The sequence below is a fragment of the Macaca fascicularis genome, chromosome 2, assembly GCF_037993035.2.
Source record: "Macaca fascicularis isolate 582-1 chromosome 2, T2T-MFA8v1.1".
NCBI lineage: Eukaryota > Metazoa > Chordata > Mammalia > Primates > Cercopithecidae > Macaca > Macaca fascicularis.
In genome coordinates this window covers 54786106-54808459 of record NC_088376.1, presented here as the reverse complement: position 1 = coordinate 54808459, position 22354 = coordinate 54786106, and the positions used below count along the sequence as shown (strand labels likewise).

The 22354-nt window shown below is 35.4% G+C and overlaps 1 protein-coding gene across 1 annotated transcript; it reads right to left on the bottom strand.

The window, feature by feature from the left end:
• Positions 1-2509: 2509 nt before the first annotated feature.
• On the bottom strand, positions 2510-13483 carry SUCNR1 (succinate receptor 1). The gene is made up of 3 exons (XM_005546129.5): positions 13419-13483; positions 7267-7322; positions 2510-6607 (listed from the first exon to the last, which is right to left on the bottom strand). The coding sequence occupies exons 2-3, from the start codon at positions 7279-7281 to the stop codon at positions 5645-5647; spliced, it is 978 nt and encodes a 325-aa protein (XP_005546186.1). The 5' UTR covers positions 7282-7322; positions 13419-13483; the 3' UTR covers positions 2510-5644.
• Between the last annotated feature and the right edge of the window lie 8871 nt (positions 13484-22354).

Below are 22354 nucleotides of genomic sequence, written 5' to 3'. Positions count from 1 at the left end.
CCATTACATTTAATGTTATGTCTGAATTTGATCTTATCATTATGATGATAGCTGGTTATTTTGCCCATTTGTTGATGCAGTTTCTTCATAGTATCAATGGTCTTTACATTTTGCTTTGTTTATGCAGTGGCTGGTACAGATTTTTCCTTTGTGTATTTAGTGCTTCCTTCAGGAGCTCTTTTAAGGCAGGCCTTGTGGTGACAAAATCCCTCAGCATTTGCTTGTCTGTAAAGGATTTTATTTCTCGTTTACTTATGAAGGTTAGTTTGGCTGGACATGAAATTCTGGGTTGAAAATTATTTTCTTTAAAAATGTTGAATATTGGCCCCCACTCTCTTCTGCTTTGTAGGGTTTCTGCAGAGAGATCTACTGTTTGTCTGATGGGATTTTCTTTGTGGGTAACTCGACCTTTATCCCTGGCTGCTCTTAACATTTTTTTTCTTCATTTCAACCTTGGTGAATCTGATGATCATGTGTTTTGGGGTTGTTCTCCTCGAGGAGTATCTTTATGGTGTTCTCTGTATTTCCTGAATTTGGATGTCGGCTTGTCTTGCTATGTTGGGGAAGTTCTCCTTCCTGGTTAATATCCTGAAGTTTGTTTTCCAGCTTGGTTCCATTCTGCCTGTCACTTTCAGGTACACCAATCAAATGTAGTTTGGTCTTTTCACATAGTCCCACATTTCTTGGATGTTTTACTCCTTCCTTTTCACTCTTTTTTCTCTAATCTAGTGTTCATGCTTTATTTCATTAAGTTGATCTTCAATCTCTGATATCCTTTCTCCCACTTGATCAATTCTGCTCTTGATACTAGTGTATGCTTCACGAAGTTCCCATGGTGTGTTTTTCAGCTCCATCAGGTCATTTATGTTCCTCTCTAAACTGGTTATTCTAGTTAGCAGTTTCTGTAATTTTTTATCAAGATCCTAGCTTCCTTGCATTGGGTTAGAATATGCTGCTTTAGCTTGGAGGAATTTGTTATTACCCATATTCTGAAGCTTACTTCTGTCAGTTTGTCAAACTCATTCTCTGTCAAATTTTGTTCCCTTGCTGGTGAGGAGTTGTGATCCTTTGGAGGAGAAGAGGCATTCTGTTTTTTGGAATTTTCAGCCTTTTTGCACTGGTTTTTCCTCCCTTTTGTGGATGTATCTACCTTTGGTCTTTGATGTTGGTGACCTTCTGATGGGATTTCTCTGTGGATGTCCTTTTTGTTGATATTGATGCTATTCCTTTCTATTTGTTAGTTTTCCTTCTAACAGTCAGGCCCCTCTACTGCAGGTCTACTGGAGTTTGCTAGAGGTTCACTCCAGACCCTGTTTGCCTAGGTCTCACCAGCGGAGGCTGCAGAACGGTGAGGATTCCTGCCTGTTCCTTCCTCTGGAAGCTTCATCCCAGAGGACACCTGCCAGATGCCAGCTGGAGCTCTCCTGAATGAGCTATCTGTCTGGGAGGTTTCACGCCCTCTGGAGGCAAGGGGTCAGGGACCCACTTGAAGAGGTGGTCTGTCTCTTAACAGAGCTCTGGTGCTGTGCTGGGAGATCTGCTGCTCTCTTCAGAGCCAGGAGGCAGGAATGTTTAAGTCTGCTGAAGCTGTGCCCACAGCTGCCCCTTCCCCCAGGTGTCTGTCCCCAGGAGATGAGAGTTTTATCTACAAGCCCCTGGCTGGGGCTGCGGCCTTTCATTCAGAGATAGCCTGCCCATAAAGGAGGAATCTGGAGAGGCAGTCTGGCTACAATGGCTTTGTGGAGCTGCGGTGGGCTCCACCCGGTCTGAACTTCCTGGCAGCTTTGTTTTCGCTGTGAGGGGAAAACTGCCTACTCAAGCCTCATTAATGGTGGACACTCCTCCCCCATTAAGCTTGAGCATCCAAGGTTGACATCTGACTGCTGTGCTGCTAGGGAGATTTTCAAGCCAGTGGATCTTGACTTGCTGGGCTCCATGCAGGTGGGATCTGCTGGGCAAGACCACATGGCTCCCTGTCATCAGCCCCCTTTCCAGCATGAACAGTTCTGTCTCACTGGTGTCCCATGCATCCCTGGGGTATGAAGAAAAAAAATTCCTGCAGCTAGCACAGTGTCTGCCCTAACGACCACCCAGTTTTGTGCATGAAACACAGGGCCCTTGTGGTGTAGGCACCCAAGGGAATCTCCTGTTCTGTTGGTTTCAAAGACCTTGGGAAATGTGTAGTATCTGGGCCAGATAGCACCATCCCTCACTTCAAGTTCCCTCATGGCTTTCCTTGGCTAGGGGAGAGAGTTCCCGACCCCTTGCACTTCCAGGGTGAGTTGACACCCCACCCTGCTTCTGTTCACCCTCTGTGGGCTGCACCCCCTGTCTAACCAGTCCCAGTGATATGAACCGGGTACCTCAGTTGGAAATGCAGAAATCACCCGCCTTCTGCATTGGTCTCACTAGGAACTGCAGACCAGAGCTGTTCCTATTTGACCATCTTGCCTGGAAGTCCCCTTGTCTACATTGTTATAAGCACATAAAGAAGAAACCCTTCATGATAGTAGGCAGTTCTGAGAAAAAAATTATTTTTATTATTGTATACATGTACGTTTCTAAATGTATATACAAAAATATCAATACTCTTTGATGGAATGTAACAGAATCCAGAATCTCTGCCACACATTATTCATCATCTAGAATAAAATTCTAATTTACTAGACATATAGAGAAACAGGAAAATTATGACCCATACTTAAGAGAAAAGACACCAATGAAGACCAACTCCAAGATGACCCAGATTTGGAACAAGGAGACAGAGATTTCAAACAGTCATTAAAACTATGCTCAAAAGTCTAGAGGAAAATGTGAGAGGCAGTGCAATGGCAACTGGCACATGGGTTTATGTATATGCACTCTATTCTTCATAGAAAATAATGTTACTTATTAAAGTAATGATGACAAAAAATAGCTTGATTACGCACATTCAAGGAAGCATTGACTCTGAGTTTGTTCTGTAAGACATTCACTTATAATAAACCATAATTTTAAAAGTACTCTGCTATGAAGACAATAATAATTAGGTATAATTTCCAACTCACAGACCTTGGAGTTGACTTAAATCTAAATAACTGTAATAAAAATAATGAAATTCAAATAAGTAGTATTAAAAGTATCTGAAGCCCCAGTGGTAGAAAGTTTTACTTTTAGATTTGGGGAAGAGAGGATATAACGGCAAGCTTCAACAAGGAATGACAGATGAGATGAACCTTGAAAGATGTTTAGAATTACTATATATGCAGGTATGATGAAACCAAGATGAGCAATAGGGGTACAAGGTGAAGAAAGTTCTGAATATAATAAACTAAAGTAGCAATCTTTAGCTATAGGGTATGGTTTGTGACAACAGTGATAGGCGAAACGTAAGAAGAGTAGATGGGTCCAGATGGAAGAATCTGGACCAAATAGTTTAGACATCATTCTGAAGATACCAGGGAGCCAATTAAAAGACAAAATACAAAAGTTCAATATTATTTCCTTAAAAACCACAAACCCAGAAAGGATTTCCATGATTTATTGTTTGTGATTCTTACAATTACCCAGTAAAAAAAGCAAATGAAATAGCTCTTATAATTTTAGTTTAGGGCCCTAAAGTCTGTTTAGGATTAAGTTATCACATGATAGATTTGAGGAAGAAAATAATTTTTAAATGTGCTATAAAATGTCTTAACCTCTTGTTTACAAGGTATATATGTGTGTGTGTGTGTGTTTATGGTTTGAAAAAATATTTCACTGCACTATTAGAAAGAGTCCATTCCTGTGACTTCTTGGAGTTGGGGTGTAGGGGAAGCAAATTTAATTTCATCTTTACAAGTAAAATTCATGCATAAAATACAAATTAAAGTTAAATTACAGATTGCCAAGTTCGCAGAAGTAAGTGAATCTTTCTTTCCTAAGGCCTTTTCTATGGCCCTTTCTGATGAGGAAACTCAGAAGTTCTGTTTTCAGTTTGTTATTAGGCAGTTATAAAATTACAGTGAAATTTTTATAATATTGATACTAAAGGCAAGGCATGGCAGAAAATATCTTGAAGCCTAGTGCAATGTAAGAAAATAAATCTTTTGTGACTAATGCATTTTTATAATATTTCAGTTGTTTGAGGTCTAGAGATATTAACTGGGAAAACTGACAGATTAAAAAATATCAGAATACCTCCCAGAGTATTTCAGAAAAGGAAGGACAGTGGAATTTTATGTCTCTGTATTCATAATGCTTATTTTACCCTTCACATTACTCACTCCTTATAGCTAATGACATCAAGGAAAGGAATTTAGATATGTGGCCATAGACACTTTATGTTGCATATCAGGGAATTATTATGTGATACTTCTTTGACTTTAAAAAGCTAATGCAGCACCCATTTTTTTTCCCTGCATTTGTTTTGTGCACGATATGGTGCCTCATTAACCCTCTTGGGATAATACAGATTAATAAGCACATAAATATTTTTATGCTCTATAATTTCATAAAGTACATTTTGTTTGAAACATTTACTCCAATGGTCTTACAGTAATGTTGCACAAAAACAAGGCTCACTCCAGATGTGATTCACTCTCGCTGCAATAAACTTATCCTTGTAAATTATTCCAGTGTTTACAAAAAAAGGGGGATCATGGAAAAAAATTGTGACTTTCCCTCCAAAAGAGAAAACTATCCCAATGAATCTACTATTATCAGTTTATTTGTCCTCATTTGCTGGTTTATGATATTAATATATTTTAAAGTTCACTATTAAATCAAGAGCAGAAGGCTAATGAACTTTAATATATTTTCATGCACTGGTGGTCAAATTATGATAATAAAATGCCAGGTGGCAAAATCATTATTTAAAATGATGTACTCACGTTTGCTCTGTTTTGCTTTGGGTTTCCCGATAGGCACTTTGTGTTCTACAAATCTTTTTTTTTTATTATTCAAATATCCTTGGTGTATCTCTCTAGTATTTTAATATCTAAATTTCCTGACAAGCTCAAACATATTCTATACTTTTGTTGAATTATCTCTTTAGGTTCTTTTTAATTTAAAGTAAGATTCTTTCTACTATAAACCATACAACAAAAAAGGATAGATATATTAAAAGACTACCCCAATTCATGATGAATATAAAAAATATATCAGATAGATATCCTTGAACTCATTATATTGCTTTCTTATATTGCTTTCTTAATCATTATTACTGTTAACTTTAAATTTGCTTAACAGCACAACTTCTGAAAAATATTTAATAATACATCTTCTGCTATTCAGTTCTCACATAAAGTTCTAGGATCATATGAATAAGAATAACATAGAGAATGTTGCCAAAACAATTTTTTTTTTTTTTACAATCTGACCAATGATCAAATGCAGACAACTTGTTGCTTTATATATCTTCCATTTTTGCACTGAGTGAGAAAGCCTTAAAACACCTAGTATTTTGGAGTTACATGCCCAAACATGAGGCAATCCAACTCCTTTCAGTTCTTAGGAGAAGAAACCAGTACATTCTTGTCATCCCATTCTTTTCCCATACTCTGGATACAACTTGTCTTTAGATGAAGGTTAAATCTGTGACACTCTCTGATTGATATTTACGAGTTAAAGCAAACTGTAACTGGCTTACAGATGCATTCGTAAAACAATCTGTTTCACAAACACCTCACTTTTCTCTGGAGGTAAGGGAGGTAAGGGATTTAAAGTTGTGTCTCAGTTGATTCATCAGCATGTCCCTGAAGTGATCTCCCAAAAGAAAATAGAAGACAGGGTTGATGACACTGTTCAGAAAAGCCAACGGTCGTGTCACAATGTAAAAGGAGTGGATGATGACCTGAGTGCATTGATACTGCTTCCAGCTCCCCAGGCGTGAAGCGATCCTCACATTCCGCATGACATGATAGGGTGTAAAAAGCACGGAGAAGATTACCACTGCCATGATGACCAAGTTGAGAGGCTTTTCAAGGGGTAGAGCAGGAGCAACCTGTCTACTCCTCTGCTTTAGGAAGACAGCAATCTTATAATAAAAGAAACACATTACAAAAAGAGGAATAAGGAACCCCAACAGTGTTAGACACATGCTGTAAATGAGGTTGTAGTTGGGGTCTCCAGAACTTGCAAAATCATTACAGGTGGTGCCATTGTCAGTTATAACAGGATTTATAAGGGGAAGTATGGGCAGTAACTCTAACGTTACTAAAACCCAGATGGCCAAGGAGATTAAAATAGCAAACTCTTTCTTTTGCAGAAGGTGTTCTCGGAAAGGATACTTAATTACCAAGTATCGATCTATGCTGATAAAAGTGAGAAAGAGAATGCTGGTATAGAGGTTGGCATGGAGCACATATCGGTTGCTTATGCAGAGCACGTCTCCATATATCCAGTTTCCATTGGCGTAACTCCTTATCAGCATGGGGAGGGTACACAGAAAAGCGAAGTCAGAGATAGAGAGGTTAAAGAGATAGACATTACTGCTGTTCCAATTCTTCAGAGAGAAGATGTAGCCATAAACAACAATAGTATTTCCAAGGATTCCCACAATGAACTCAATCCCATAAAAAATGGAAAGGTAATACTTTTCCAGGGCAGCCTCTGCGGCCAGCCAGTTTTCGCAAGTTGCATTCCATGCCTTAAAAAGAGAAAGAAAATATAAGGATTAAACACTAGACTGTGACTAATGACAAAACTGTGCAGAACATAATAATAATGAAAAACACTTGAATGGTGAACTATAGAAAGCGGGTTACATTGGTAAGGAAAGCATACATATATATACATATATACATATATATGTCATTAATGTATTATTTTAACAAATATTTTTGAATACCTTTCAACTATGTGCTGAATATAATTTCAGGCATGGGAGATAACAGTGGTGAATAAATCAAAGTTCCTAATCTCTAACAATTTATACTCTCTTGGGAAGAATCAGGAAGTAAACAATGAATGATACCGATAATAAGTGCTATGCATAAAAACATATGGGAAGGTAAAAATGTTAGAAAGTTTTGGGATGGAGGGTGGCAGTGAGTTATTTTTTATATGTGGTGATAAGGGTGAGGCTTTTATACAGGATGACATTTAAACAAAAACCTCAATGAAGAAAGTGAAAGAGACATATCTATATTTGCAGGAAGTGTTCCAGGCATAAGAAAGAGCACATGTGAAGGCATTAAGGTGGAAACACACATAGAGGGCTTGACAAATAGCAAAGAAACAAAGGGAAAGTGTGATAAAATAATTGAAGAGAAGATTTTGAATTCACTTTTGTGTCTGTAAACATACCACAGTCCCCAGCATATTGTAGTTGCTCAACAAATTCTTCTGAGTTAAACCATAACCTAGAAAGGGAAATAAGAATTTTTAGAACGTCAGTCTTACTATTTTAAGCTTTTACTTGTTTCCATATTGCTAAATAATTCTGCATATTGTATTAAATTCATAAACTATGATACAACTTCAGTTTTAAAACTTAATTTTTAAAAATTCAAAATATGAAACTGAAAATCTTAGTAATATTAACATTGGTCATTATTTATTGAAAGATGATATGCCTCAGACTGGGTAATTTATATAAAATAGAAATTTATTTCTCACAGTTCTATAGGCTGCAAAGTCCAAGATCAAGGTGTCAGTAGATTTGGTGTCTGATGAAAAGTCAGCCTCTGCTTCAAAAATAGTGGCCGTTGTGTCCTCACAACAATGTCAGAAGGGGCAAGGCAGCTCCCTTAAACTTCTTTCACAGGGTACCAGTCGAATTCATGAAGGCAAAGTCTTCATGGCTTCATCACTTTCCAAAAGGCCCCATCTCTTAATACTATTAGGTTCCAACATACAGTTTGAGAAGACACCAATATTAATACCATGGCACTTGCCTAGGTCGTATACTTAGTAAAAGACCTTTATTGTAATGCCTTCTGAATATGTACCATGGAAATAAGCAACCTGACTCACTCAAACCTCAAGTGTCTTGCTAACCTACCATTTTTTCCTCTTGTCACGAGGCCAGATTGTGATTGGATAGGGTATTTCAATAACTTTAATGATCTGAAAAATGTACTGGATTGCCATTGTTAAACATTAAATATTACTTATTTCTAGTGAGGAAACCCAAGGTTGAAAACAAAATGTTCTAAAAACCTCCTTGTCAAGTAGGCTTCTGAATATTAGTTGCAAACAATTCTTTCAATATAGAATTTTGGTAAATAGAACATAATAAGAATAAATGCACCTAAATTGCTTTTTATAAGTATGCAAAATTCAGTATAATTTGCTATGATAAGGCATCTGGAAAACTGTATTTTTGTCAAATTCAAGTGGTTTACTTAAGTTAAAGATCATTGTTGTTTTGAGAGTGTTGTATTTATGAAAATAAGTCACAGAGTTGTAGATATGATGAGTTTAACATTTTGAAAAGTTATTTTTAATCACTTACTTTAAAACATTATACATTTTTCTGAGTCTCTCTAATCCTTCTATGGCAACCTGCCACTAAGTCCAATTCCAGACAAAGCTGCATGGGAACTTTCTCAAGCAGCAGACACATGAATGCTGCTGAAGAATAAAGCAGATTGGTTTCGCTCTGTCTTTGAGGTCACCTAATTCTACTGCTCTCTCATATTGCCAGCATATTCCTATATTTCTCCATTCCATATTTTTTAATCGCTTAAAACTTTTCTCATTTACTCTACCTTACTCATTATTAGCAAATGGTTTTACCTCCTAGTTCATTGAGATAAAAACCATTTGTTGAGCTTACTCTAGATCCAACTCATTCCCAAATTCTCAGTATTCCTATGGTACCATTATTTCCTCTTTTTGACTCTTCGGCATTCTTCACCTCATCTTCAGTCTTCATCTCCTCTTTTCCATCAGAATTTAAACACTCTCATCTTTTCAGTCTTAAAATAAGGAGCAACATAAACAACTCTCCCTAATTTCACATGTTCCTCTCCTCTTCATAGTTTGATTTCTGAAAAGAGTCATCTCACTAAGTGTTTTGACATCTCGACACCCCATTCCCTTTCAATTTACTCCAATTTGGCTTCAGACCTACCAGTCCTCCAAGTAGCCTCCACATTACTCCTTCCAATAATCATTTTTCACTAGTCTTATTTTATTTATCAGTTGTTTTTCATAGTCTGTCTTCCGGAAACACTCTTCCTTTGACTTCTGAGACATGACAATATCCTAGTTTCCCTTGTTTCTCCCTGCTTGTTCTTTGCAGGCACTTTTGGGGCTCAAGTCTTCTTCACTCAAGCATTAAATGTTGAGTTCCTCAAGGCTAATTTCTGGGCTCCATCTTTCTATAGATTGACCTAAATGATGTTATTCACTGTTGAGGTTTGATGACCAGCTATACATCAACAACTCCCAGATTTCCAGCCCGGCTTGTATCTGCCTAACAAACTGTAGTTGTTTATTGCCATTGATTGATTTTTCTCAGGTTTCTCTGCCTCTAGAAATCCTATACTAAATTCTCCAAGTTCCTTACCAAGCCTGCAGCATATCCACCTATTTCAGTAAATGGTTCTGCCATGTACCCAGGTGCTCACCACAAAAATCTAAGCAATATCCTCCAGGTCATCTAAAACTCAATGCCAATAATGAATAAACTACTCGTTTGTTTACTGTAATGTCTGGATGTTTCTCAAATCTGCCATTACTGCTCCATAGCTTTCATTATCATTCTCGTCCAAGCTATTCTCATCTCTATTTTGCACTATGTCACATTATCCTATTGTCTCCTCACATCCTCTCTGGCCCTCATCAATTCATGTTTACCATTATAACTAAATAGTGTTGAAAAACTACAACTCAAAATCTGGTCATATAGCTTTTCTTGATCAAAACCCTTAATAAACTTGCCACTATCCAAGGAATATAGTCTAAAATCCTTAATGGGGACATCAAGGTCTGCATGATCTAGCCCCTGTACCCACTTCAATTTTGCTTGGCATTACTCTCCTCCTAACCTTCTTCATGTGCAGTCCCTCTGTCTGACTCTCTTTTCACTGCTGTTTTTGTCCTGTGATTCCTGGCCCATCGTATATTTGTCTTATATCTATACTTCTTTCATACCTCTGTTCAAGTGTAGGTTTCCTAAGGTAGGCTGTCTGACCCTCAGTCTAAACTAGATCCTCCCATTTATGCTTTCATTGTATACTAAACTTCTTAGAATTTTTTATAACTTTGTCTTACTCATTTTTATTGTCCATATCTGGCACAGTGACAAGCAGATAGTAGGTGGTCTATAAATCTTTGTTGAGTGAAGAGATGAATATAATCACCTGACTATTTATAAGCATTTTTATAAATATTTTCTCCAAGGCCAGATAAGTAACAAGACCATCAGATTAAGCTCATTGCTTATTTCACTATGAAAGTCAACACGATATATAATATAAGTATTAAATATTGGTAATTGTAGTAATAGTAGCTATAGTTTAGAAACACATTTGAATAAAGCAAAATTAAATGTATATCTTCCACGATAAATTTTAAAATTGAAGCCTTTAATTAAGAAATGACACCTGAAATCAATAAGCATAAGAAGTCTAGAAAGACATGCATCAAAGTGTTAATAGTTTTATTTCAAATGATGAGACTGTAGGTAGTTTTTATTATGTCCTTTCTCCTTTTATCTAAATTTCCTATCATTTTTTTCTCTCAAAATTGGCATCTATTTGATAATATTAAAAACTTTAAACTTCTAGAAATATAGCAAAAATGTCAATAGACTTTAAAATATTATTAACAAACTTCATTTTTTTAGCTCAATGGTCAGTTTTTACTATTGTTATTTATTCTCAGTAGCTTTTAAATCCACACTTTCTGGAAACACTCTTCCTATCTTCTATGACACAACAATCTCCTTGTTTTCCTCCTTTCTCCATTTTCAGGCTCTTTCGTGGCTTAATCCTTCTTTGCCCAAGTTTTAAATGTTGGACCATCTCAGGCCTTATTTCTGAAATTTTATTATTTTGGGGGCACTGAAAAAGCTGGTGCACAAATTCAAATTTTCTTGAATTTGTTTCAAGAAAGTTTCCTTGACACAGGAAATTTGTTTCACTTTTGCATTTCCTTTTTTTCTGGTCATAAGGTTTATCTTTCTGCCTAGTCACCACTGGAAATGTTAATAGCTTATGTATTGTGCACAGCAGAAAGGTTTGACTACAATGGAAGGAAAATATAGCCATAAAGACTTGTGCAACTAGAGCCCAATTTCCTGCAACTATCATTTAGGCAAGTGACGGGTCACATAAAAGTTAAGGAGCCTTTCTGCTTTACAGTAGTCCAGAAGATTGGGGATTGATGGAGAAATAGGGAAGGAGTAGATCTGAAATAAGAAAAATGAATGGCTAAATTATCATATTTGTCTTGCTTCTCATAGAGTTGTTTCTTCATTTTTTTGAAACAGCTTTTTAAAATGTGTGTATAAAATTATTGTTAATTGTGTAACACTCATAAAATCAAATAGGCAAAAATAAGAAATAAAAATTGTCTGTAAACAGACCACTCCTAATATTTGGGTACCGTTCTACACTTTAATATTTACCTGAATTTATATTTATAAAAATGAGATTATATTTTTATGATGTTTTATAATCTTTTATGATACATTTGTTTCATTCTTTTTTCTAAGTTCATAATTCTAATAGGTTATGATTTTATAAATATGAGCTGTCCAATATTTGCAGACCAACTTAACTTCACCAGGATACACAATTTTGAAGGTACTATATTTCAAATTGGATATATTTGTAGTTGGGTATATTTTTAGTGTGGTATCACAATTCTATAAACATATGAAGTAAGTTGCTCCTTTAAGCAAGACTCCCAATTACAGAGAAAATTCCCTCATGAAAAATTAATATTCTCTCTTCTGCTATCTAGTAGTTATATTCTTAATTTTTAGGAAATGGAAATAGTGATAGATTGTAACTGATTTGGATGAATTATTTTGAACAGGTTTTTTTTTTTAAGAGCAGAAATTAAAGTGAAATCATTAGTTTCAAGTCTAAAAATATATCTAAAACTTAGAATTATTGAACTAGAAACAATATCTAATTTACTTACATAAGCAGATCAATAATACTAATTTTTAATTTGAAAATGTTTTTTACTTTAAAAATATTTAGTCTTTTGAAAATCTGCATTTCTGAAATTTACTTTAAAATATATATATATTTGATACTTTCTTAGCTTTTTAATTGTTTGTTTTTATAGTCTTCACAATTAAACAAATAATACTTGCAAAATGTTTACTTTTAAGTGCTACCTTAAGGCAAATTTACATGGTAACATGAGAATTTCTTTTAACAAATTACTTTTTTGATTACTAAACAATTTGAGCAAAACTATGTATTCACACTGACAAGATATAATAATTTAACATTTGTAACTTTATTTTTATGTATTTCATACATTACACCAGAAATTAAGACATTAAAAAGTAATAGTATGGCACAAATTGTGTATTAATTTCTTTAAGAATACCACACACATTTGAAAAGTTATGGAAGGTTTCCATACTTCTTTCATACTTTCTATACTTTCTGCAATTTTTTTGCAGTTTTTCTGCAATTTTTTTGCAGAAATGGTTTCTGCAATTTTTCATTTTTCCTAAGTAAATTATGTTATTAGATAATATCATTTTTATGCACATAAATGTTAAATTTAATTTTTAGGATGCCTGAAAATTCCCCCAAATACATTATTTTCTAAACATAAAAATATGATGTCCCAGAGCAGTGGCTCACACCTGGAATCCCAACACTTGGAGAGGCTGAGGTGGGTGGATCTCCTGAGGTCAGGAGTTCGAGACCAGCCTGACCAACATGGTGAAACTCCGTCTCTACTAAAAAATACAAAATAAATTAGCCAGGCGTGGTGGTGGGCACCTGTAACCTACTTGGGAGGCTGAGGCAGGAGAATTGCTTGAACCCCAGGGGCAGAGGTTGCAGTGAGCCGAGATCACACCATTGCACTCACAAGAGTGAAACTGTGTCTCAAAAAAAAAAAAAAAAGAAAAAGAAAAATATATATGTGTGTGTGTGTGTGTGTGTGTGTGTGTGTATGTTTCAAATCATTTAGGAACTTTAATTTTTCCCCATAAGTAGTTATATTTATTTAATTAAATCCAATTACTATTTTGTAGAAATATAAGTTGCTGAGATGTTAGCAAATATAATAAATCCCTTTAAATAAAATAAAATTAGTACTTGACAACTAAAACAAGACAGTTAATTTGTTGAAAAATAAATGTAGAGATAAAAATGACTTTTTGTTTCAATTCTTTTGCTGTTTTACATCTATTTATAAAGAATTAATTTAAACACTTAATACTGAAAACCTTAATTACTCACAGGCCACCTTTAGAAGGAAATCTGGCCTTACTTTATACACTGAGAGGCACAATTTGCCATGTAGCTTACCATTCTCTTGAAAGACCTGATCCCTTGACAGGAACTCTGCCAGCAGCAGGATATACCTTCTGACCCAGTGCTGTGCCGCTGGACATGGTTACTACAGTCTTATTTGCATATCTTGCAGCCAAGATTAATAATTCAAAAGCCCAGGAATAATTTATTCAGTCAAACCTCCCAGTCAGAGATGTTCATGCAGGGGAATTTTTGTGAGACTTTTATTTTCACATTCACATTTATTTCATTTTCACATTCAATTTCTCAATTGAATGACAAAAAACAAGTAACTCATTTCACAGGAAACACATTTATGGCATAGATTTCTTAAAAAAACACTGTTGAAATTATTTTATCCACTACCAAAGGAACAGAGAAGCATTCCTTATTTTCATTTTATTTTCATATTTAAACAATAAGATGTGGTAAATACTGTTTATATTGGGAATACAGTTGCCTCTGCTTTTCTTCTTTTTTAAAATTAATTTTCTTGGTGAATTTTATATTGAGAATGTAATAATGATACCTGTTTTCAATAACTTTGAAGGAACTATAAAACTGAAATTTTAAAGGGAAACCTGGATACATGCTATGTTGGTATACTAGCAAAAAGATACTAGAGCTTCAAGTTATTTTCCATTTTATTTTCTGTGATTAAAATCAAGAAACACATAGCGGATACATCAGATGGCTAGGGATTAGGGGGAGAGATGCTAAGTAAGATAAGCTTAATAGATGGCAATTTATATATCCCAATTGATGCTCTGTAAAACACCTGGAAGTACACTACCACCACCTCAGCCAGGAAGCATACCTGGCTTTTTCTGAGCATTATATTAGGTTTAGATTCAAGGAAACACTCAGTCTTCTTGATGTGAAGCGTAGGAATTATACTAAGAAAGCCCATAATTGTGCAGGCAGCAGTAATTCAATTTAAATGCTGTGTAAGTTGAATATTGAGTTAGCAATGACAGGCAGAAGCCCAAAAAGAAGCTCTGTTACAGGCATCCTCCTAGCTAAGCATTTCCCCTCACCAATATCTGACAGCCTAAAACTCAGAATCTTCAAAATATATATATGTATATATACACATACATATATACATACATATGTGTAAATATTACACACTTTAAAGTATATACATGTGTAAAATATATTTATACATGTATGAATATTTATGTATACAAACATGTGTATTTACACAAAATAAAAACATCTATAATTTGTTGAGTTCTTGTGATGTGCCAGGCAGATATTACACTAAGTACCTTTATGCATCAAATGCATATAGTAAGCCTCTGAGGTTGTTATGATTTAAGATTTTTCTCATTTTGCAGATTAAAAAGCTAAGGCTCAGAGAGGTGAATTAACTTTCTCAAGATTGCAGAATCAATAAGGGCAGGGACCAGAGCTTAAGCCTATATACTTGGATTCTAAAAGCACTAACTCTGATTCTTGACTGCCTACAGAATTGAATGACAATACTTTTGTGCACAACAAAGTCTAAGAATTAATAACAGGTATTTTTCAGTGACGCATCTCTTTTCTACTTTTAGAAGGAAGAAAAGTTAAAACATTATTTTTGTCTCTATTTTTAAACGGGCAAAAAGCATTTGAATAACCAATGCCAGGCTTGTTAATTTTAGACATAAATTAACAAGAACCCCTTCCAAGAAACAAAGACAAATGGATGTATTTCACAGGTTTCTGCCGCCATTCTGATAGAAGAAAAGGGTAATTCCCCCTTTGTGGGGTGGTGGGAGTTCCCAAGAGCTTCCTCTTCCTTCTCCCCACTTCCTGACTACCATCTCACTCTGGCTGCTAAGACAAAAATTGGTCTACACTTCTCCTTTTTCATAGTACAAGTCCTTTAGACTGTAGCCTGGTAGCCTTGCATCCCTCCCAAGTCCTACTTCCTGTTTCCTCAGAATGCTCTCAGTTGAGAAACTAGAGTGTTTCTGGGAAAGACTTACCAAAAGGTCACCAGTATTTCTGCTACAAAGCTTTATGCAGGTCTGCAAAAGGATAGCTGCACAGGAACAAGGCTGGATTCAGGATTATGACCCTGTGAGCTGGGCGGGTTTCATGGCATGCTACTGTGTAGTCTCACAGTGCCTCACACTCAAAAAGATCACACACTTGAATTAATGCTCTACTGTCACATTCTTGATTAAAATGTTTCATAATTTCTTAACAGGGGACCCCATATTTTTCTTTTGCACTGGTCTCTACTAGATATGTAGCCAGTTCTGCCTATGAGAGTAGAAACCTCCTCAGAAACTATTTCTATTCAGTATAGCACATCAAAGTTTGAGGGGGCAAAGTTTTTGTTTTGTCTTTCTTTTTTTTCCCCCCCGACATATAACATGTTGAGATTCCGCACTGCTTGAGAATCAATGGAAGTTTGAAAGGCAGTGAAAGTTTGCAGTACTGGCTGGGCATGGTGACTCACATCTGTAATTTCAGTAATTTGGGAGACCAAGGCAGGCAGATCCCTCGAGCCCAAGAATTGCAGACCAGCCTCGGCAAAATAGCAAAACCCTGTCTTTACAAAAAGTGCAAAAATTAGCTGGGGCATGGTGGTGCGTGCCTTTAGTTTCAGCTACTCGGGAGGCTTGAGGATTGCCTGAACCTGGGGAGGCCAAGGCTGCAGTGAGTCATGCCTGTGCCACTGCCTTCCAACCTGGGCGACAGAGTGAGACCCTGTCTCAAAAAAAAAAAAAAAAAAAAAGAAAAGAAAAAGAAAAACAAAGTTAAGAGTTAAGTACAACGGTGAACGTTTTTTAAAATAAGTATTTTTTAAAAGCTTGCACTACTATTTGCTAAGAGGTGGTATAGCACAGTGTTTAAGAGCATAGGTCCTGGAGGCAAACTGCTTTGTTTCAAATATTGACTTCACTACTTACTAGCTTTCAGTTTTTGTGTTTGTAAAACAGGGATAATGAGAGTTATCAATCTTATGAGTTGTTATGTATATAGTAGAAGTACATATGCTATATAGTATGAGGTACTAGTATATACATATGCTGTATAGTAAGAGGTACATATTAGTTGCTAAATAATTGTTGGCTATTATAGAAATTTATAACAAATGAGAGAACACGTTCTCTAAAATGGTAATGGTAATCCAATGCCATTGATGTTAGAATACTTGCTGCCCATAAATATCCACTTAAAAGGTCCTTATAAAAGCTCACACGGTAAAAAGATTAGTGAGTTCTTATCCTGGCTTTGCCTTTTACTAGTTGTGTGATCTTTGAAAAAAAGTCACATTACCTGATTTCTTTGTTTGGAAAAGGGGGATAATAATTCCTACCCATCAAACTCATAATGTTCATAGTATCAAATTATATAATGTTTGAAAATGCAATGGACTTGAAATTGAAGAGCAGTTCATGTAAACCAGGCAAACTAATTGGGAAATTCAAGAGGAAAAAGAAAATGGTGGGAAATATAAATATTAATTAAATCCTATGCTAATAATAACTCTTTCTGGGTCCAGTGGCTCACACCTATAATCCCAGCACTTTGGGAGGCCAAAGCAGGAGGATCATTTGAGCTCAGGAATTCAAAACAACCTGGGCAACATAGCAAGACCTCTTCTACTAAAAATCGAAAAAATTAGCCGGGAGTGTGGCACACCCCTGTAGTCCAGCTACTCAGGTGGCTGAGGTGGGAGGATCGCTTAAGTCCAGGATATCAAGACCATAGTGAATCATGATGGCATCACTTTACTCCAGCCTGAGTGGCAGAGTGGGATCCTGTCTAAAAAATATTAATAATAATAATAACTTCTAACATTTTTCAGCATTCACTCTATAACAACACAGTGTATACAATGATTCTTTTAATATTCACAATAATTTAATGCAGTAGATACTATTAATATCACAAAGAAATCAAGGTTAACAAAGATTAAATAAATGATCCACAAACACACAGCTAATACACGATTTTGCTATATAATTTGAAGCCTTGTCTGTTTGACTCCTGAATCCAAACCCTTCTCCATTATTCTCCTGAGTCACTCATGGTAAAGATGAAAATATTAGATTGAAACATAAAATTATTGATATTGGAACATTTTTACCTTATATATGGTAATTTTACATAGTTTAGTAAAATAAGTTTAAAACTAAAACTAAATTTAATTGTTAGTTATAAAACTTATTGATTATCAAATTTAATAATTTAAATCTTCCAACTAAAAAGAATAGAGCATTTTAGATAAGAAATCAAGCATGTTAAAAATAAATAGTTAAAGTATTTATAGAAAGATTCTCCTGGCAACATCTCTGGGAATTTTTACAAGACACATTTAACAACCCAAAAGTCTGCGTGGAAAACAAACTGGTTTAAGGGTCATGCTAATTTCAAGGATCACAAGCAAAGAGGAGGGCAATTAATCTAATTCGAGGACTTTCCTCTAAACCTGTAAGTAGAAATAATAATAATAACACCCCCCAGAAGTTGAAACAAATCAAGATTATTGAGGAGGATATTTTGGTGTTTCTGGATAGATATAAGTAAGATTACATGGTTATTTCATTTTCCAACAAATGGTTTTATGTAGCAAAATAATAAAGGACAAACAGCAAAAGGAAAAACACAGTAGAAGGTATTTGTGAGTGTCTCAAAATTCTTCCGGCTTCTAGAAATCAACAAATTATATTAACCAAATTTACTTTGCCAGGGAAAATGGTCTATTCAAAATAGGCACTAAGTAGCCTACTTCCTTTTCATATGAAAATCCTTGTCATTTAAGAGCTACATTATTAATGGACATTTTTGCATTATTGACTTTATTCTGATTATACAGTTAAGAAAAATATGTGTCATATCTATTGGTACTGGGCATAACTCAAAGGAATTGTTCTGCTAAATTAAACCACATTATTTTTTAAAAGCATCTGACTATAGCTCAATTATTCTAAGTTCCTTGAAGTACTAACAATTAACCTAGAAATACAGCAAATTCACCTTTTATCTTTCAGTTTATACTCAAATGCCACAGCTAATTCATTTTTAGTAATATGTAGTGAACCTTAATCACAGGTGTTTCTCTACAAAAATAATGTTGTTTTGTTTCCTTGAATAGAAATAGCAGTATATGAAATTCAGGCATTTGTGTAAAATTAGAGACAGATTTCATTCCCTCTCTCTCTATATATGTATTTTTAGTTTTATTATTTATTTATTTATTTATTTATTTTTGAGACAGGGTCTTGTTCTGTCACCCAGGCTGGAGTGCAGTAGCGCGACCATAACTCACTGCAGCCCTGATCTCCTGGGCTCAAGCGATCCTTCTGCCCTCAGCCTTCTGAGTAACTGGCACTACAGGTGCACACCACCATGTCTGGTTAATTTTTTTTTTTTTAAGTTTTTTTGTAGAGAAAGTGCTGCCCAGGCTGGTCTCGATATCCCGAGCTCCGGCAACCTTTCCACCTCAGCCTCCCAAAGTACTGGATAGCACTTTGCTATCCAGGCATGAGGCATCACACCAGGCCAGATTTCATTCTAAACTGTTGCTGATCTGATCAAGGCATTTTTTTTATTAAAAAAAAAAAAAAGAGTTTGCCTAAAATATTAAAGTAATTTATTAATTTGCTAATTGGTTACTCGGCTACTCAGTGTCTTCCAGTCATATTTACTGTACTTTGTACAAATTTGCTTGATTCCTGGAATATTTTACATTATTTATAAAAACAAAAAAGCAGCTAGTTTATCGTCTTGATGTACTTTTTCAATTGGCTACTAATTAACCACTCTTCATCTTACTTGCTTGAATATATTATTAGTCCTTGAAATAAGAACAAGAAGTCAGTCTGATTGAATCTCATTGAGCATCCTAGTAATTGAATTGAGAGGTTTTCAAAATTCCCTGGAGTACAAGAGTATGTGTTCATTAAGCGAGCTAAGTGGCTTGTGGCTGTGTTATGAATTAAAGAAAATTACCTGCCCCTGTTAATAACACACTTAGTGGCATGATTTCTTTGTATTAGTATCTTTATCGCTATAATATAATAATTAATGTACTCATTAAATTTAAACATATTTTATGCTGATTTGTTTACGTAAAGCTGATAAAATTTGACTTCACCATTAGGTCAATTTTGTAATAAAGCAAAAAAAGAATTTTCAGAATGTAGCAGTCTGACAGTTTTATAAGCAATGTAAAGGGTTAAGGAAATATTTCATTCTCTGCTTTAAAAATATCTCCCTATCCTATATTTATTATTTATGTGTCCATACGTTGTATCTTTTCAGATTAATCTAACTTTAAATCCTAACATGACTTGTGCTACTTGAAAGAATTATTGCCAGTCAAAACAGTATGCGTGGACTGTCAGATCTAGAAAAGTGCTTATAAGTCATTCACTTTAGATCCCTCATCATCAGAACAAGGACATCAGCCTCTGAGTGGTTACAGGGGATATGGCTGGGAAGGCTGACCCTGGGAACAATGAAGAATGTCTTGTGCACAATGGAAATGCTAGGGCTCACCCTAGGGAAACAGAGAGTGGCAGAGAACCCTCCTAGACAGCGGTATGTATATGTATGTATGTATGTATACGCTGCTTCCTGATGTTAAAGGAGAAAGTCACTCTTACCCATCCTCAGGCTAGGACTTAGCAATGTCTACTCTAAAAAACATGAAAAAAAAAAAAAAAGAAGAAGAAGAAGGAAAGAAAAACAATAGCAAGTTTGAGAGAGAGAATACAGCAGTTTGACTTTCCACCATGCACCCATCTTGGGGAAAGGGATGCAAGTCTTCTCCCTGTCAAAGGACCTCGAAACACAGAAACTTTTGCCAAAAGACCATTTACTTTAAACAAAAGTCTGCATTTGTTCACTGTGGCTGCAGTGAAATGCAACAGCTGCATCAGTTTGTTTTGTCACTGAAAAAGCCTGTCATCCTCAAACTTGAAGCATACTTTTTGAGTGAAAATGGCCCTTCCTTTTATTCTACTATTTCCCCACTCTTCACTCTACATTTTTCAAAGACATGTACGTTTATCTATCAGGAACTGGTGAAATGCTAATTTGTAGCAGAGATTAGAATACAGGGAAAATAAAACAAAACTGTTTTCAGTAGCATTAGATTCTGGAATGTTAAATACCAAGCATTATGAAAGGAGGAGGAGAAGCCGTGATTAGAAAAGCCCTTCACAGGCTAATATTCAGAATCTACAAAGAACTTAAACAAATTTACGAGAAAAAAACAAACAACCCCTCAAAAAGTGGGTGAAGGATATGAACAGGCACTTCTCAAAAGAAGACATTTATGCAGCCAACAAACATGAACAAAAAAGTTCATCATCACTGGTCATTAGAGAAATGCAAATCAAAACCACAATATGATACCATCTCATGCCAGTTAGAATGGCAATCATTAAAAGTCAGAAAACAACAGATGCTGGAGAGGATGTGGAGAAATAGGAATGCTTTTACACTGTTGGTGGGAGTGTAAATTAGTTCAACTATTGTGGGAGACAGTGTGGCGATTCTTCAAGAATCTAGAACAAGAAATACCATTTGACCCAGCAATCCCATTATTGGGTATATACCCAAAGGATTATAAATCATTTTACTATAAAGACACATACACATGTACATTTACTGCAGCACTATTCAGAATAGCAAAGACTTGGAACCAACCCAAATGCCCATCAATTTTATACTGAATAAAGAAAATGTGGCACATATACACCATGGAATACTACACAGCCATAAAAAAGGATGAGCTCATGTCCTTTGCAGGGACATGAATGAAGCTGGAAACCATCATTCTCAGCAAACTAACACAGGAACAGAAAACCAAACATCACATGTTCTCACTCATAAGTGAGAGTTGAACAATGAGAACACAAGGACACAGGGAGGTGAACATCCCACATGGGGGCCTGTTGTGGGGTGGGGGCAAGGGGAGGGATAGCATTAGGAAAAATACCTAATGTAGATGACGGATTGATGGGTGCAGCAAACTACCATGGAACGTGTATACCTATGTAACAAACCTGCACGTTCTGCACATGTAGAACTTAAAGTATAATTTTAATAAAGCCCTTCACAATGCAATATCTGATATTTCTCTTCTAATTTCTCTTCCATAGTTTTAACTCAGACATCAATATTTCATTATCTGTCTCACATCCTACCTTCTTTTCAATAATCAATTCAAAAAAACACATATTGATCACCAGCTATGTCCAAGGCAACATGTGAAATAAAAGAATAAGCATAAAACCTGACCTCAGAAAACTTACAACCTTTTTATACTCAAAACCTTTAATAATTCTCAACAAGTTCTCATAGCACATGAACATCTCCTTTTTCTTTCCATATCACTTCAGCTAGTCACAACGTGATTCTTGTTATTGTTTGAATTCTTAAAAGATTGAGTGAATATCGAGTATCTACTTAGCTTTTTCATAATTCCTGGCTGACAGTCTCCCCATTTTATTGATTTGGTAAATGAAATAAAATGTAATATGACATCTTGAAAACTCATGTCATTATCTAAGCCTTGATTTTCTCATATATGAAGCAAATTTGTAGGCTGGGTCATGGATGTTAAATACCAGGCATAAGGGCTGCCTTTGCCCATGCTTGAGTCTATGGACATTATTTATCAGTCATGCTGTTGTTGCTGCTGTGTTCAAACTTAACGTCAAAATATTTTCCAACACAGTTCTCCAGGAAGTTCCTACCAATAACAATGCCATTCTTAGTATATCTTGGCTTAATATAGGAGCTCTAATTTAATTATAAGTTATTTGTTTCTACCATACGAACCTTTCCTCTTAAAATGTGTAGTGTCAAGAATTTTTCTTTTCCCAAGCAAAGAACAAATAACCCTGTTAAAAAGTTGGTAAAAGACATGAACAGATACTTCTCAAAAGAAGACATACAAGTGACCAACAAACATAGGGAAAAAAATGCTCATC